The sequence below is a fragment of the Heptranchias perlo genome, chromosome 1 (genome assembly GCF_035084215.1).
Source record: "Heptranchias perlo isolate sHepPer1 chromosome 1, sHepPer1.hap1, whole genome shotgun sequence".
NCBI classification, from domain to species: Eukaryota; Metazoa; Chordata; class Chondrichthyes; order Hexanchiformes; family Hexanchidae; genus Heptranchias; species Heptranchias perlo.
Window position 1 is genome coordinate 69,741,620 of NC_090325.1, and position 17,623 is coordinate 69,759,242.

The window sequence follows — 17,623 nt, forward strand, 5'->3', positions numbered from 1 at the left end:
TATCTATTCCTATTGACTCCATTCCTACATTTAGCTCTATATATTTTTGAGATAGGATTTATGTTTCTCTCAGCATCTTGCTTCTTCAAATCCCAACTCCATCATCTATTCAACAATACTCTTTCCTTGCTTATTGAATATCATCTGTAGATATCTGTAAAACTGAGCATGGGAAGTCTTTCAATTGCTCAGTGGACATTAGAACATCATTGGCATATTTTTTCAGTGCCCACTTGAGATTGTTTAAAACCATTTATAATATCTAAGTTCTGTTGTCGGCCTTCAATAGATTTGGCTATATCTGGATATTTTTCTTATCCTAGGTATCTGCCTAGTGAGTTTATGCTGACTTTTGCTGCCTTATCCGCTTGGTGTGGCAAGTAGTAGAGGCTGTGAAGCATAGTTTGCTATGGGGATTCCCCTTCCTCTAGGGCTAATCAAGCCAGACTCCCAACTGACATTCAGCAGTACAGCATAATATACTGGAATGCAAGGTCACATAGTCACAGGTTTGCTGTCCCATCTATCCTCTCTTCCTTTACCGTCTCTGTAACTCAGCCAGACATACATGTGAGGATTTACAATCCCACTAGAGGTCCAATAAATTTGCTTGATTTTTTTGAACCAGTGGAGCAGAATCTCAAACAGAAGCATCATAGAAGCATTATTAAGTTGAGGCAACAAATTTGTCCTCAAGGCTTCTCTTTTGCTTTCCAGAATGATAATGGACAACCAGTATTTATCTTCAGTTTCATATATAATTCTACTTTTTAGTACAGGGATGGAGTAATACAATTTTCAAGCAAATGGTTCACTGAGGTGAAGGGTTCAAATACCACAAGTCACAAATTAAAAGTGAGGAAGTTAGGAGTAAGAAGCAAAGTGAGGCAGAACTTAGGTTATAACTAAAAATTTTACTATAACTTCGCTGTTGTTTGTTCAGCAGGGAGATAAACTGGTAACTGTCATAAAATCTAAGGGGGAGTTTTAATCCCCAAGAACAGGTGAGTTGGGTGTGGGTAGGTAGTCAAAATATTTGATTTTTGGAACGTGACCGCAAGCCACGCTCACTTCCAGGTGAAGCCTGGATGTGTGCGAGTAACCTACTCGCCGCAGTCGGGGCCTTAATTAGTTCAGGCGGGCGGGTATTTATAGCATCAATTAACGTCCTTGTGAGATGATAAGTAAGTCTTTTAAAATTTAATTTCACTTAACTTTAAATTTAATGCCTCCAGCGCGGGTTCCCTGGGGCTCTTGAATCTCGCCAGTGAAAAGGAGGCGAGGAGGACTGGATCATGACGTAAGTTCCTTTACTGCACTGTTGGTAGGCCAGGAGGAGTAGGAGTGTTTCCTCCAGGCCCAACAAGCTTACCTGCTGTGATTGACCAACACCGCCCCCGATGTCTGAGACTCCCCCCCGATGTCCGAGATGTCCGAGACGCCCGCGCCCCCCCGTCCGAAATTCCTCTGAGCAGTCAGCCATCGGGGTGAGGGGGGGTCTCGGACATCATGAGGGTCTCAGACTTTTATCCTTCAACTAAGTTGCAATCGCAAATTCTGACCCGCCAACTTTACTTCCGGTTTTTGCGTCCAATAAACGTCCCTCCCGCTATATTCCCGGCTCCATGTTAAAATCCAGGCCTCCGACTCTCAACCTTTTCTCCAGATCAGAGTCCTCGCACGGTATAACAATTTTTGGAGTCTGTAAGTATTTATATGAAGGCCGCCAGCATAAGAATATAAGAAATAGGAGCAGGAGTAGGCCATACAGCCCCTTGAGCCTGCTCCGCCATTCAGTAAAATCAAGGCTGAACTTCGACCTCTACTCCACTTTCCTGCCCAATCCCAATATCCCTTGATTCCATTAGAGTCAAAGAATGTATCGATCTCAGTCTTGGGGTAGAGAATAGGGCTGCGGTAAGACAAGAATGTCCGGTAGAATTCTACAATATTAAGTGGCTGTTTTAGGAACCCCTTTTTTTTCTGTATCCTCACCCCAGCCATCTGCTCTCTTGTTTTTCTGTTTCTGTGACTTTTTTGCATGACTAAGAGGAATATTAGACCCTGTACACACCACTCGTGCATTTGAGAAACTGCAAAATGTGACAACAGTCTCAATAATGTTCCCGTAGATTTGCCTAGAGTATTTCTCAGTCGATCCTGCAAAGTCCTCCTCGCTAATATCTGGGACTTGTGCCAAAATTGGGAGAGCTGTCTCACAGACTAGCCAAGCAACAGCCTGACATAGTCATACTCACAGAATCATACCTTTCAGCCAACGTCCTAGACTCTCCCATCACCATCCCTGGGTATGGCCTGTCCCACCGGCAGGACAGACCCACCAGAGGTGGCGGTATAGTGGTATACATTCAGGAGGGAGCGGCCATGGGAGTCCTCAACATTGACTCCGGACCCCATGAAATCTCATGGCATCAGGTCAAACACGGGCAAGGCAACCTCCTGCTGATTACCACCTATGGCCCTCCGTCAGCTGATGAATCAGTACTCCTCCATGTTGAGCACCACTTGGAGGAAACACTGAGAGTAGCAAGGGCACAGAATGTACTCGGGGTGGGGGACTTCAATATCCATCACCATGAGTGGCTCAGCAGCACCACTACTGACAGAGCAGGCCGAGTCCTGAAGGACATAGCTGCCAGACTCTGCTTGCGGCAGGTGGTGAGCGAACCAACACGAGGGAACAGCCTACTTGACCTCGTCTCACCAATCTACCTGTCGCAGACGCATCTGTCCATGACAGTATTGGTAGGAGTGACCACCGCATAGTCCTTGTGGAGACGAAGTCCCGCCTTCACACTGAGGACACCATCCAACGAGTTGTGTGGCACTACCACCATGCTAAATGAGATAGATTCAGAACAGGTCTAGCAGCTCAAAACTGGGCATCCATGAGGCGCTGTGGGCCATCAGCAGCAACAGAATTGTATTCCAGCACAATCTGTAACCTCATGGCCCGTCATATTCCTCACTCTACCATTACCAACAAGCCAGGGGATAAACCCTGGTTCAATGAGGAGTGTAGAAGAGCATGCCAGTGCAGCACCTGGCGTACCTAAAAATGAGGTGCCAACCTGCTGAAGCTACAACACAGGACTACATGCATGCTAAACAGTGGAAGCAACATGCTATAGACGGAGCTAAGCAATTCCACAACCAACGGATCAGATCAAAGCTCTGCAGTCCTGTCACATCCAGTCGTGAATGGTGGTGGACAATTAAACAATTAACAGGAGGAGGAGACACCATGAACATCCCCATCCTCAATGATGGCAGAGTCCACCTTGGCCGCCCCCCAATATCCCCACCATCACAGAAGCCAGTCTTCAGCCAATTCAATTCACTCCACATGATAGCAAGAAACGGCTGAGTGCACTGGATGCAGCAAAGGCTATTGGCCCCAACAACATCCTGGCTGTAGTGCTGAAGACTTGTGCTTCAGAACTAGCCGCGCCTCTAACCAAGCTGTTCCAGTACAGCTACAACACTGGCATCCACCCGACAAAGTGGAAAATTGCCCAGGTATGTCCTGTCCACAAAAAGCAGGACAAATCCAATCCGGCCAGTTACCGCCCCATCAGTCTACTTTCAATCATCAGCAAAGTGATGGAAAGTGCCGTCGACAGTGCTATCAAGTGGCACTTACTCACCATAACCTGCTCTCAGATGCTCAGTTTGGGTTCCGCCAGGACCACTCTGCTCCAGACCTCATTACAGCCTTGGTCCAAACATGGACAAAAGAGCTGAATTCCAGAGGTGAGGTGAGAGTGACTGCCCTTGATATCAAGGCAGCATTTGACCGAGTGTGGCACCAAGGAGCCCTAGTAAAATTGAAGTCAATGGGAATCAGGGGGAAAACTCTCCAGTGGCTGGAGTCATACTTAGCACAAAGAAAGATGTTTGTGGTTGTTGGAGGCCAATTATTTCAGCCCCAGGACATTGCTGCAGGAGTTCCTCAGGGCAGTATCCCTAATCCAACCATTTTTAGCTGCTTCATCAATGACCTTCCCTCTGTGCCCACATGCAGCAGGACCTGGACAACATCCAGGCTTGGGCTGATAAGTGGCAAGTAACATTCGTGCCAGATAAGTGCCAGGCAATGACCATCTCCAACAAGAGAGAGTCCAACCACCTCCCCTTGACATTCAACAGCATAACCATCACCGTACACCATACACCGCTGGGTATTCGGCAGCGAGTGACTCACCTCCTGACTCCCCAAAGCCTTTCCACCATATACAAGGCACAAGTCAGGAGTGTGATGGAATACTCTCCACTTGCCTGAATGACTGCAGCTCCAACAACACTCAAGAAGCTCGACACCATCCAAGACAAAGCAGCCCACTTGATTGGCACCCATCCATCACCCTAAACATTCATTCCCTTCACCACCAGCGCACCGTGGCTGCAGTGTGTACCATCTACAGGATGCCCTGCAGCAACTCGCCAAGACTACTTTGACAGCACCTCCCAAACCCGCGACCTCTACCACCTAGAAGGACAAGAGCAGCAGGCACATGGGAACAACACCACCTGCAGGTTCCCCTCCAAGTCATACACCATCACGACTTGGAAATATATCGCCATTCCTTCATCGTCGCAAGATCCTGGAACTGCCTACCTAACAGCACTGTGGGAGAACCTTCACCACACGGACTGTAGCGGTTCAAGATGGCGGCTCATCACAACCTTCCCAAGGGCAATTAGAGATGGACAGTAAATGTTGGCCTTGCCAGCAATGCCCACATCCCATGAACGAATTTTTTAAAAAGCCTACATTTTCTTTCCCCATCCAATGGCTGTGCAGTTTTTGTCTGATGTGAAGAAGCACAAAATGCATTGATTTAATGACCCACGTCTTAAACTGAGCTCTTGTGCATGGCCTCCTGTTTTTAAACTCCGTCTTGTAAGAAAAATAACTTCTTTGCCTTTATTTTTTCTCTTGAATGTGTATACAGTGATGGTCCCATCACTCTTTTTAAAGTGTCCCAGAATGTTGCTGCTAGCGGTACTAACCAGTGTTCTCTTGAAGGAGTTTCATATTTTCTGTCCGCAATAGTTTGACTCCATAGCATTTCTCCACGTAAGAAGTGCCAACTGTTTTTTCAGGGATCCAGTGATGTTGAAAAGTAGCTTGATAATATGTATTTTGAATGTCGATAGTATCTTCGTAAAGGCACGTATGTATCACAAGGCCCACTTATGGGAGTGGTTGGCGCTGCTGAGCCCAAGTAAAATATCTAGCCTAAAACACCAGTCGTCTAGACCCAGGAGTTTTAAAGAGCTGAAGCTTCCAAATTTTCAAGCTTCGGAAGAATTGGGTGGGGAGTGGGGTGGGGAGGAAGGAGGGAGGAAAAAGGGGAAGGGAGAATGAGGTTGTTCATCCCATCTTATTTATGGGGGTCCTACTTTTTAGTGTGTGAGGATCCCGCATTTTTATATGTGGCAATTCTCACTTTTTTATGTCAATGTGGGTCTTGCATTTTTATGTGTATGGGGTATGGGGTCTTTCTTTTCTTGTATATAGGCTCTCACGTGTGGAGTACTCGCTTTTTGCAAGTAAGGGGTTCTTGCATTTTTTGTGTTTGGGGGCTCACATTTCTGTTCAGTCATATGCAGCTCACTCGTATCCATGTGTATCTGACCCTTCAGCTGCTAAAGGTTGGATATCCCTGCCCTGTGGGACTGTACATTTACCATCAATCAACTGCTTCCAATATGTTGCATTGGGAGCAGCAGATGGAGAGCTGGTGTTTCAGCACTTCCCATTTTCTATCTGAAGGAGTCTACTAATGGGATCCAACACTGAGTTAAAGTTCACTCACCCTGGAAGTTTCCCCAGCATAGCTATCTGTGGTCAAGGGTCATAGCTTATCTGTGACCACTTGTTCGTAGATAGTCATTTGGATACATAAAGATTTATTGAAGCTTTACTATGTTCAAATAACCCCAGAGTGTTTATGTATCTCCTATCAAGGTTTTTCATTTCTCAATGAAGGGTCAGATGGAATTCTTATGGATGAATAGTACTACTTTTTGTTTTAAAGGAGGAAGGGAAGAGCTTCCCTACATGATATCCAACTGGCTTAGCCAATTCTAGTTAATTCAAATGCATTTCATATAGACTGAGTTTTTGTATTTTGCAGTACATTGTTTTGCTATTGATCAGAATAACATTCCGTAAGCACACTTATACTCCAGTAAGCACTGTAAGAAATATTGTTAAACTTTTCATCACCAAGGAAAGGATTAAAAAATTAAGTTATAAGTAAAAGTTATTGATTTAAAGGGAAGGTAATTATGAGAAGCATATTGTCTATTTGTATATTTTTGCAATGAGTTTCTAGCCTCCTGTTTACATTTGTCCACGTAAAACTACCCTGGACTATTAGTATGCTTATAACTGCTTTATATCAGTGCAAGAACAAGATTATTTTATTGTGAAATTCTGTTGTTTAAAAATGGACAAAAATGTTAAAAATTTACTATAAGAATAAAGAAAGCACACCTGGGAGAAGATCCAGGGGTCAAAAGTGGGCCGCATAGCGCCCACTGTATAGGCGCTACGCGGGCTCCTAAGGACCCAAAATTACGTCCAGAATGCACACATAGACTTCTAGCGTGACGTATGCTGGACGCCATAATGACAAAGGTGTTCGCATAGGCACAGATAATGAACGCCGGCATCACGTAAAGTAGGGAGAATATGCGGTAGATCAGTGTGCAACGCTGATTTAAAGGGACAGATGTGATTTTGGAACTCAACGCTCCAGCCATCACACTGTCTTGATCTCGCACAGCTGAACAGGTCGTAAACAGCATGGAGGACCCCCACCGGTATTTTTAAAGGGATCATGCAGGAATTACAGGTTAATTGCTGGATTATTGCTTCTGGCTGCTGATGCATTTGTTCCTGTTTTTGGAGGTCTCCTATACATGAAAACTAGGACTAGATGACATAGCCTAAAAATTACAGCAGGAGTGAAGTTAGGAAACGCTTCTACATGCAAAGGGTGGTAGAAATTTGGAACTGTGTTCCGCAAACAGCAGTTGATGCTAACTCAATTGTTAATTTCAATTCTATGATTGATAGATTTTTGTTAACCAAAGGTGTTAAGGGATATGGGGCCAAGGCGGATATATGGAGTTAGGTCACAAATCAATCACGATCTCATTGAATGGTAGAACAGGCTCGAGGGGCTATATGGCCTGTTCCTATCTTCCTGTGTTCCAATACTAGTTTCAATACTCTACAGAGAGTGGGCTGGCTAGCTGACAGGCAACAGCAAGGGCATTGGCGGAGTGGTATGGGTGGGACAGGAATGCTGTCATCCTGAGAAAGGAAAGCAGATTCATGTTCCATGGAGGCACTGCCACTTGCTGCCTCCTGTTATGCGCCACATTCTCCTGCACGAAAGCGGGACGTGTGTCGGTGAGTGTCCTGCAAGATGTTTGGGTGATGTGCTTGTTGTGGTTGAATACCTGCCAGTGTGTGTGACCTATGAGTTGTGGGTGTGCGGCTTGCAACAGTGGTAATGTGTGAGGGTGAGAGGAAGCATCTGATTGGAAGAGTTGAGTACTGATTGAAAGAGTTTGTTGGTAGGTGGGTGATGGGGGTTGTAGTGCATGGAGCAGTGGATGCAGCTAGTGGTGTAGTTGGTTGGAGATGCCGCTTGACAGTTGACCTCACTCATCTTGACCACTTGTGTCAAAGCACTGAACTTCTTCCTGCACTGCATCCATGTTCATGGTGCTGTGCGCCTGGCATTGACTTAGTCCCCTACTGCCTCCCACTGCCTCGGGAGCATATGTCTGGAGGGCCTCTTGCCCCCCTGCGGATACAGGATGCCCCTCCTTCTTTCTACCTCTTACACCAAGGCCTCGAGTGCATCATCAGAAAACCTTGATGCACGCTGTCTCGCAGGCCTGGTACAAACTCAGATCAGCAGATTGGTGGGGTCTGGCATGCAGAATGGAAGATGTGGGATTTAGTGGAACGCAACCTTTATTCAATGTTTTAAAATAATTCAACAGTATGTAAACATAGGGACAGGACCTGCATCTGTGTTTTACGTATGCGATGTCTGATCTCCATTCAGACTTTGTGCAGACCCATATTCTTTTGCAAATGTCAGAATCCCGCAAATGTTGAGCAGCCCAGTTGTTGCTCATTAAAAATTCCAGAGTTCCCATCATCACCATGTTGCACTACATTGCAACACAGATTCATTTCCCAATTAACTTCCACCACTTCCTGCAGCCGCAATGCACCTGCCCTTTAAGAGGTGCAGGCTGCCTTTAAGTGGTGCTAGCCACTTGCAATATCTGAACCCCCTGCTGGTGAGCAACCACTCAACAGCACAGGTGGGGCGAATGTTACGTGCTGCCTGCATACCAACGACCGGGCAAGGGTTAATCACACACCGCGATCCCTGCGCCTGGTTTCGGGGGTTATCCAGTATAACTCTCCCAGAATAAAGCTGCTGTCTGGACTGCTACTCTGGAGCTTTCCATCAATTTTATTATCTACTATCCTTTTCCTCTTTTTATGAGCAATAGTATTATTAATCATGAAAACTGGCAAGAATGTTATGAAAACCAGGGTTACACCTGCAACTTTGTTTTGATTAAGTGTTGTCCGTAATTGTGATTTAGTGTGGTCATTTACATATCCAGACAGTACTGCCCCCCATTTAAAAAGAGAAAAAAAGAACTTGCATTTATATAGCGTCTTTCATGACCTCAGGATGTCCCAAAGCACTTCACTGGCAATTAAGTACTTTTGAAGTATAGACACTGATGTAATGTAGGAAACGCGACAGCCGATTTACACACAGCAATGAGATAAATGACCTAAGAATCTCTTTTAGTGATGTTGGTTGAGGGATAAATATTGGCCAGGACATCAGGGAGAATTCCCCTCCTCTTCTTCAAAATAGTAGCATGGGATCTTTTACGTTCATCTAAGTGGGTAGGTGGGGCCTCAGTTTAATGTCTCATCCGAAAGACAGCACCTCCAACAGTGCAGTACTCTCAGTGCTGCACTGAAGTGTCAGCCTAGATTATTAGCTCAAGAACCCACATCCTTCTGACTCAGAGGTAAGAGTGAGCTAAGGCTGATATCATTTAGCGCCTCAAGTTATGTCAGATCAGCTTCGAAAAGCAAATTCTCCATAGTGGAAATTCTGCAATTGCATGGTGCACCTAGAATGCTGATGTCACCTTGCCTCTTCAGATTGATAACAATTTGATTACAATGCGGTTTAATTTGAGTGCTCAATTTTATGCTCATTATAGTGTATTCTGCACCAGTCCTCACATTAAAGCTTGATGCAAAGCTCATACATACTAATAAGCATGTAAATTAAAAAGTGAACAAAGAGTATTGAAGTCTAGAGGTATGCTGATGAAATGACCTACAGCAGCTTATTATATGAAGAATTTTTTCAATAATTTAAAAAGGGCTAAATTTGACTCTTTAACCCACAAAAGCACTTTTCCATTGAAGTGCTTGTAGATACATTGTTATTCTTTCCACAAAGCAATATTTGAGTGTTCTACTAATTTTTGCAATTAAACCATTTCAGACAACTCTTTTGTGTCTCAAAGTATGGCATAGGTCGTTCAAAATGATGCATGCACTAGATATTAATAATAAATGTATCCTCTTTTAATGCTTTAAATTCTGTTGAAGGTATGAAATCTTGTTACAGCCTCTTTTACGTGTGTAATGAGTAATTCCATTTGCTTCGGATTAGTACTAAGTCATATTAGATTATTTTTTCTTCATATTTTTTTTTACTTTCTGCTCTTTTTCTTTTATCCTCCCTTTCTTTTACAATTTTTCTTCATTTTATCATGGTCTTCATATCATCTTGTGTGGTCCCTAAACCTCGATTTTATTTTCTGTGCTTTCTTCCCACTCTACTTCCCTAGGATTGTTCTGACACCTGTTCCCTGATCAGCATGAAGCTTTCCAGAAAATTAGGAAAAATATGAAAATTTGTTTTAAGGAGAAGAAAAATGAATACTAGTCTCATATTTATATATTTTTTTTCTACAAATGTTGGAGCTCTAACAGCTAGTACTGAATTGGTAGATTTTGTGTTCCTACCCATGATTCCCATAATCATTTTCTGATCTTAGTCCGAAGATATGCAGAGCTGAGGTTAAGCATTTTCTAATAGGCAGAAGGATTCACTCAGCATGCTCTTGTGTCCTTCCCAGCAACTAGATACAAAGCAGCATGAAAACTGAGAAAGCATGGGAAACGATAAAATCATTTATCCCATCAAACCTGTTCTTTTTAAAAAACCATCAGCAATCGGCTCTATTGTGGATGCTGCTCAACCAATTTAATCCACTGAGATAAGATTCTGCAAAGTTCCTCTTTCCTCCCCTAAAGTAGTTTAAGTAAACTCCACAGTCTCAGTATGAGCTATATTATTAATCCTTGACCGGTTTCCTTTTTTGGCACGATATTTCTGTGGTCCAGGCAGCTCAGCAGGTACAGAAGTCAAGGTGGAAGATTTCAAATTTTAAAAAAATGTTACATGTATGGGCCTTCTGTCAGGGCTGCTGGCCGTACTGTGGTGCGGCAGGTGCTGGAGCTATTCCCCTTCTTCACTCACCCAAGCTGGGTGACCTGGTGGCACTGGAAACACCATCAGGAGCCCACCAAAATTCTGAGAATGACCCTAACCCCAAAAATCAGCCACGATCAGGGCCAAAGGCATGGAGCAGGCAGAGGTTGCACTGCCATACCGGCCAAGAGGAAAATCTGCCTTAGTATTCCAAGTGTGGCCTCATTAATGATAGATTCAAGGTCAGAATAACTTATTTCAACTTAGTCAAATGCTCTTGAGGTGTATCTCAGTGCATGATTAACCATATTGATAACAGCCTCATGTTAACCGGGTACTTTCAGTGAATGATCAATCATCCACAAATCCTTGTCCCTTTCCACTTTTACTAATGGGCATCCTTAAATCATGAACAAGTTTTATGTTTATCTTGATTAAAAATTCACCCACCATTCCTTAGCCTATCTGCTTAATTGGTCGAGATCCCATCGAATTCTATAAATCTCCTCTTATAATCATTACTTGGGCATATAGATTAGTGCCATCAGCAAACCTTATATTGTTACAAGAAATACCCTCTACCGTTACATATTATGAATGGCAGGTAGGCCAGAAATGGTCATACCCATTGTAGCTTTTTCCATTTATTGTCACCTTCCTTTTTAAATGTTATACCACGTTTGCCATTAATTTCATGAGTGTTAAAGTTCTTTATAACTCTCACACTTGGAACTTCATCAAATGCCTTCTAAAACTCCAAAATTGATTATTATATCTACTGATGAAAGGTCATCGACCGGAAACATTAACTCTGTTTCTCTCTCCACAGATGTTGCCTGACCTGCTGAGTGTTTCCAGCTTTTTCTGATTTTATATTACATTTTATATCTACTGTGTTGCGTTTAGCAAGCAATTTAGTTACCTGTAAAACAATTCCAGTATATCTACGTATAAGGCACATCCTGTTGCTGACTATATCTTAAAGCCTACGGGGTCTTTAAATGAACATCGATAGCACCCCATAAAATGCGTTGGAATTTTTTCCACCATTGATGTCAGACTAACTGGGCTATATTGTTTTAAATGTAATAACATTTACTATCACTGGGTGCATGACATTTGATTCAAAATCCCTGGAGGCATTTTAAGTATTAGCTTGGCCCATTGGTAGCACTCTCGCCTCTGAGTCAGAAGATAATGGGTTCAAGACCCAACCTGAGGAGTTGAGCACATAATCTAGGCTGACACTCCAGTACTTAGGGAGTGCGGCATTGTTGGATGTGCAGTCTTTCAGATGAAACATTAAACTGAAGTCTTGTCTAACCGATCAAGTGGACATAAAAGATCACTATTCAAAGAAGAGCTTGGGACTTCTGGTGTCCTGGCCAACATTTATCCTTCAACCAAAACCCACCAAAGCCTGATTAACTGGTCATTTGTCTCATTGTTGTTTACTTTGCTATATGCTTCAAAGTAATTTATTGGCTATGATGTGCTCCAGGACATTCTGAAGACATGAAAGGTGCTATATGGTGAAAGTTCATTCATTCTTCTTTAAACCCGTGCGTTTCTTCATAGCATTAAAAGTAGGTTGCTTGCTCATCATCTCGCATAGAAATGCCACATGGTATGAAGGAGCCGGGGGAAGGAGAGAAAATATCTTCCAAAAGCAATTAATTGACTCATTAAATTTAAACCAAATAAGGGCTTGAAGAGATTAATTTTAAAAATTCACAGTTACAGTAGATCAGATAGGTAAAGTACTGGAAGGCTGAATTCTCAACTAGCAGCCTTGAGTGTCAGGAGCCTATTTGACTGAGGCGACTTTGCTTCTAAGTTTCAGCTTCCTTCACACAATACCCACAAATAGGTGCTTTCCATCAGGAGTTACTGGATCCTAATTAGGATCCAGGCTCATTTTTCTTTTCGTCTCATCACTAGAAGTTACTGTAACTAGTTGTAGTACCCTGTCACCATTCTGGCTGAAGTCAGCCATCTCATCATAGACCAGAGATTAAACATGGAGAGGAGGGTTAAAATTTCTGCAGGTATTCTCCCAATCTCCTACCCTAACCTTGGCGGAAGATCAGTGGAATCTCTTTGAGAAACAGCTGTCTATACCATTTCTCCAGGGTTTCTGGTGATCTACTGAAGTAATGGGAGATTGGGAAAACCCCAGCGGAAGTTTTACTCCAGCATCTTCCTGACCTGCATGCTTGGGTCCACACCAGGCAATACATGTACACGCAGAGCTATCAGGGGAGTTAAAGTGTGGCTTCCATGGCTGATGTTGGTAAGCTGGATTGCCCCAATCTCCTAACTACAGATGCCCAGAGATATGAGAGAGTAGAGTTACCTATATAAAGCTAGCAACAGCAGAAAATGAGTTTTATTATTTTGATTTATTTGCAATGTCATATTCATCTGCACAGAAGATATTATTTGTCTGTCCAACTGGATGTTAGTGATCCTATAGCACGGTTTGAAGAAGAGCAGAAAGTTCTCCTAGTGTCCTGGCCAGTATTCCTTCTTCAACTGATAACACCAAATAAAGTAGAATAACTTGTAATTCATCTCATTGCTGTATACGGGACAATGCTAGTGCAGAATGGCTGTCACTTTTGCCTGCAAAACGGTCATTGCACTACAAAAGCACTTTGATGATGTGAGAAAGTGCTATATAAATGCAAGTATTATTGTTTTATACTCCTGATGTTTAATTGCTTCAGTTCTTAAATAGGTCCAGCGTTGAAGTACAGTTCAATATTGTACAATAAGGTTTTCAACACAAACAGAAATTAACTGTAATTTGTGAAACATTTGTTCTGCACTGCCCTCCCCCAAATCCCTGAACAGTTTTTTCCCCAACTCTTTGTTGATTATTCTGATCACCTGGGATGTACACCTACGTGCACTGTGAAGACCACCTCTGGCTATATTGCCAGCGGTCCTCTATAAATCAGCACACAGCAGGTATATGTCTAAAAATGTGGTGTTTGTTTTTCTGGGAAGTTGCTAACTTTAAGAGTTTGCTTCCAGTGAATGAATTTAAACCCATGATTATTATGGCCATGAAGGAAGAAATGTATCTGATGTGCTATTATGATATGCTCTTTAGCAGAGAGTACATGTACAGAGTAACAACTGAACTACAATACAGAATTGTTATAAAAAGAACATGAATTTTAGAAGAGATATTTCTTTAAACTGTGAATGCTAGGAATCTGAGAAAAAAAGACAAAGGGCCCGATATTACCATGGCAGCGGGGGGTCGATTGGGCGCGTGGGTAACGCGCCCTGTGAAATCAGTCTGCCCTGCGCGCAATGGCAGGCTGATTGGATCCACTTACCTGTTGTTCCGGGTTCCCCGCTGCTAAGCTGCGCGGCGGGCGGACTGCACATGTGCAGTAAGGTCTGTCAGCTGGAGGAGCTCTATTTAAAGAGGCAGTCCTCCACTGACTGACGTTGCAAGAAATAGGAAAAATTACAGCATGGAGCAGCCCAGGGGGAAGGCTGCTCCCAGGTTTACTGATGCCTCACTCCAGCTCTTATTGGATGGGGTGAGGAGGAGGGGGAGGACAGAGATCTTCCCCCCCGGCGGACGGGAGGAAGCGGCCTGTCTTTGCCACCAGGAAGGCCTGGCTCGAGGTGGCAGAGGAGGTCACCAACATATCGCGCACCTGCATACAGTGCAGGAGGCGCTGCAATGACCTAAGTAGGTCAGCCAAAGTGAGTACACTTACTCATTCCCCTACACTCCGTCTGCCACATCACCGCCCCCACCCCACACCCCCTTCTGCACTGCCAACACTACTCTGTCACATCACTCCTCACACCCACTCAAAGCTCATCCTCATCTTACCTGCACTTACTCACCTCGCCTGTACTCATCCCACCACTACCACTCAACCCAATCCTCATACAATCTCATGGCTCTATCTCATACTCACCCTCTCGTGCATCTCTTTCACAGTCAGCCTCACTCAACCTGCCACTACCTGTGCTGCAGCCACAGGGCATGCATCACATATGTGCAGTAGGCAGCGTAAGGCAAACGTGTCGTGAGCATGAAGGGGATGCACAAGGGTGTTTGAGGGTTTGTCATGGGTGTTACTTATATTTAATTTCTGAGCAACTCACATTACATATTATATTGGCACCACTACTGTCACGTTTTTGCAAATCTTGCCTGGTTTGTGCAATAATGCCCTTTCCTGAGGATCACTATGAGGACCCACACCTGATGCCACCCATTGTGTCACCGCAGAGTGGGTGTAGGTGTATTTGCAGGGCTCTTTTGTGCAGACGACTGAGAGACGTCGGCGATGTCCCCGGTGGTACCCTGGAAGGATGCGGAGGAGAAGTTGTTGAGGGCAGTGGTGACTTTGACAGTGACAGGTAAGAAGATGGTGCTCGGGTCAGCCGGGAGCAGCTTGGCATGAAGGAGGCTGCAGATGTCCACGACTACATGTCGAGTGACTCTGAGCCTCCGTGTGCACTGCTGCTCAGAGAGGTCCAGGAAGCTGAGCCTCGGTCTGTGGACCCTGTGGCGAGGGTAGTGCCCTCTGCGACGCATCTCTCTCTGCGGTTACCCTCCCTCCTGCTGTGCAGGTGGATGTGTCACAGCACTGTGTTGTGGAGCTCCACGTGTCAGAGGTGGACGGCGTGGCCGGTGAGGCTGGTGATGCTGTTCGCCCTCCGAGGAGGTCATGACTGCAGCTACGGCGGCCCTCATCTGGAAGATGTATATCTGAGGGGGTCTGAAAGGTAGGTACATGTGTCTGGACACTGGGGTAAGTGTACAAGTTGGTGAATTTTGTTGTTCGGAGGAGGGTGGTGGAGGTCAAACTTTGTCCAAAGTGACAGAGTGGCCTCTTGCAATGAGTGAGGGTCTCCCCCCCCACCTGTCAAATGGACCTTTGCAGCTGCCACAGGCTGATGGCTGCAACACGTCCATTTGAACCGGGAGTGTTTCCCCCAGTACGGGAAACAGTCCCAGTTGTTTGCAAAAGCTCACCCCTCCTAAAATATCACGTTAATCAGGTCTCTAAACGACCTGAAATACCAAAATAAATACCTTAAGTGGCACCCCGCTGGCTTTAATTGCCGGCGGGAGTCCCACATGCGGGGGCTGCGCCCGCATGTGAGCGTGTTATTGGGGAACCCAGAAATGGGGCGGGTTGGAGCCAGGCTCCGGACTCGCCCCGGGAATCCCCGATCTTCGTAGCCACCCCCCCGCCAGGAACGCACCCGATCGCGGGTGCTAAAATCGAGCCCCAGATGTCAGAAATGTACAACAGTTCAATTAGCACCTGAAAGAGAAAAGTTAATGTTTTGAATGCAAGCCTGCATCAGAATTTAGAACATTTTTATCACCTATGTGACGTTCCATTTATTTCTTTTCTAAGCACTTAGGAAAATGTTACAAGATACCTGATTTTTAGTGAATTTTGATCTTCTTGCTTTCTTAACAGCTTGGATACGAGGGCGCAGAAAGGACCCACCCACCATAGAGGTAAGTTTCAAGCTCTTTTTATTACCTTTTTATTTAAAATATTTACAAAACAATATGTTAGGTGTCTAACAAGAAACACAAATACAGTATCAACTTAAAACCAGTAACATGAACAACACATCAAACTAAGAAACGGTCAACCTTGTTAAAAAAAGAATGGAGCTTGGTACATACTGGACACTGCTTCTGTTACTCAGAAACTCCTTCATGCAATTTCTAAAAAATTCCAGTATTCACAGTTAAGCCTATAATTCATGGTTCCAAAAGCATCAGTGGATTATATGCTAACATTTAATAAGGACTTTATTGTGAATAAATTCTACTATAAGTAGTGTAATGTATCTTGATTAAAGTGCCTTATTTGTACTTCGGGAAAAGTTCATGGATTGCCTTAAAATGGTAAATAAGGCAATCACTCCCTAATACATACATATTTCAATGAAAAAAATAGCAGCATTATATCATTATTATTTAGCAACGGATACTCAAGATCTAGCAGATCAGTAGAGGCTCAAAAGATTGGAAGAATTGCAATTGTGCTCAGGCAAATGGGTCAGAATCAGAATTTGAAAGGGAGTGAATTGAACAAAGCTTCAAAGACCAGGACACAAATCTAGAAAGAGATGCGTCACTGAAATAGGAACTGAAGTCACAAAATTATGTTAGGATCAAGGTATAGTTACTAAAATATATCATTTACGTATTTTGTAGCCTAGTAGCGGGCTTTACTTCATAAAGCTGTATAAAAATGCCTGTAATGATCACTGCACAATAGCTGCCTATACATTTTAATACTGTCTTTGCGATAGTTAACTTATGAAATCAATAATTAACTTTTTCTTAATTATTCATTCTTGGGGTGTGGGCATCACTAACAAGGCCAGCATTTATTGCCCATCCGTGGTTGCCCTTGAGAAGGTAATGGTGAGCCACCTTCTTGAACCATTGCAGTCCGTGTAGTGAAGGTACTCCCATAATTCTGTTGGGTCGGGAGTTCCGGGGTTTTGACCCAGCGATGATGAAGGAATGGCGATATATTTCCAAGTCAGGATGGTGTGTGACTTGGAGGGGAACTTGGAAGTGATGGTTGTTCCCATGCACCTGTTGCCCTTGTCCTTCTAGGTGGTGAAGGTCGCAGGTTTGGATGGTGTTGCTAAATAAGCCATGACGAGTTGCTGCAGTGCATCCAGTAGATAGTACACACTATCCTGTCTTTGTAGTATAAAGCTCCAGAATGATCAGGGTGCAGTCCAACTCGCTAAAGGCATCATGAGGGTGCATTAGACCAGCTAATGATGTTTGTAACAACCTCACCATGTTCTGCTTGGTATAGTTGGTCTACATTGATGCAGTATGTGTTGGCAAGATGACACGTGGAGATTTTTTTGTTTGCTTTCTTTAAATTCCCTTCTATATTTCTGCACTCTGCAGATTTCTTAACTACCTGGCATCCACCTCTATGAAGGACTGGCATATTAGCAATGCTAATTAGACTAAGCTGTTTGAT

At 44.0% G+C, this 17,623-nt stretch overlaps 1 protein-coding gene across 1 annotated transcript in view; it reads left to right on the forward strand.

The window, feature by feature from the left end:
• Positions 1-17,623, forward strand: part of ndufaf2 (NADH:ubiquinone oxidoreductase complex assembly factor 2) — a 179,712-nt gene that overhangs the window by 135,418 nt on the left and 26,671 nt on the right. Inside the window, exon 3 of the mRNA XM_067986466.1 lies at positions 16,076-16,116. Coding sequence (XP_067842567.1) covers positions 16,076-16,116 — 41 coding nt within the window. The remainder of the gene's footprint in view (positions 1-16,075; positions 16,117-17,623) is intronic.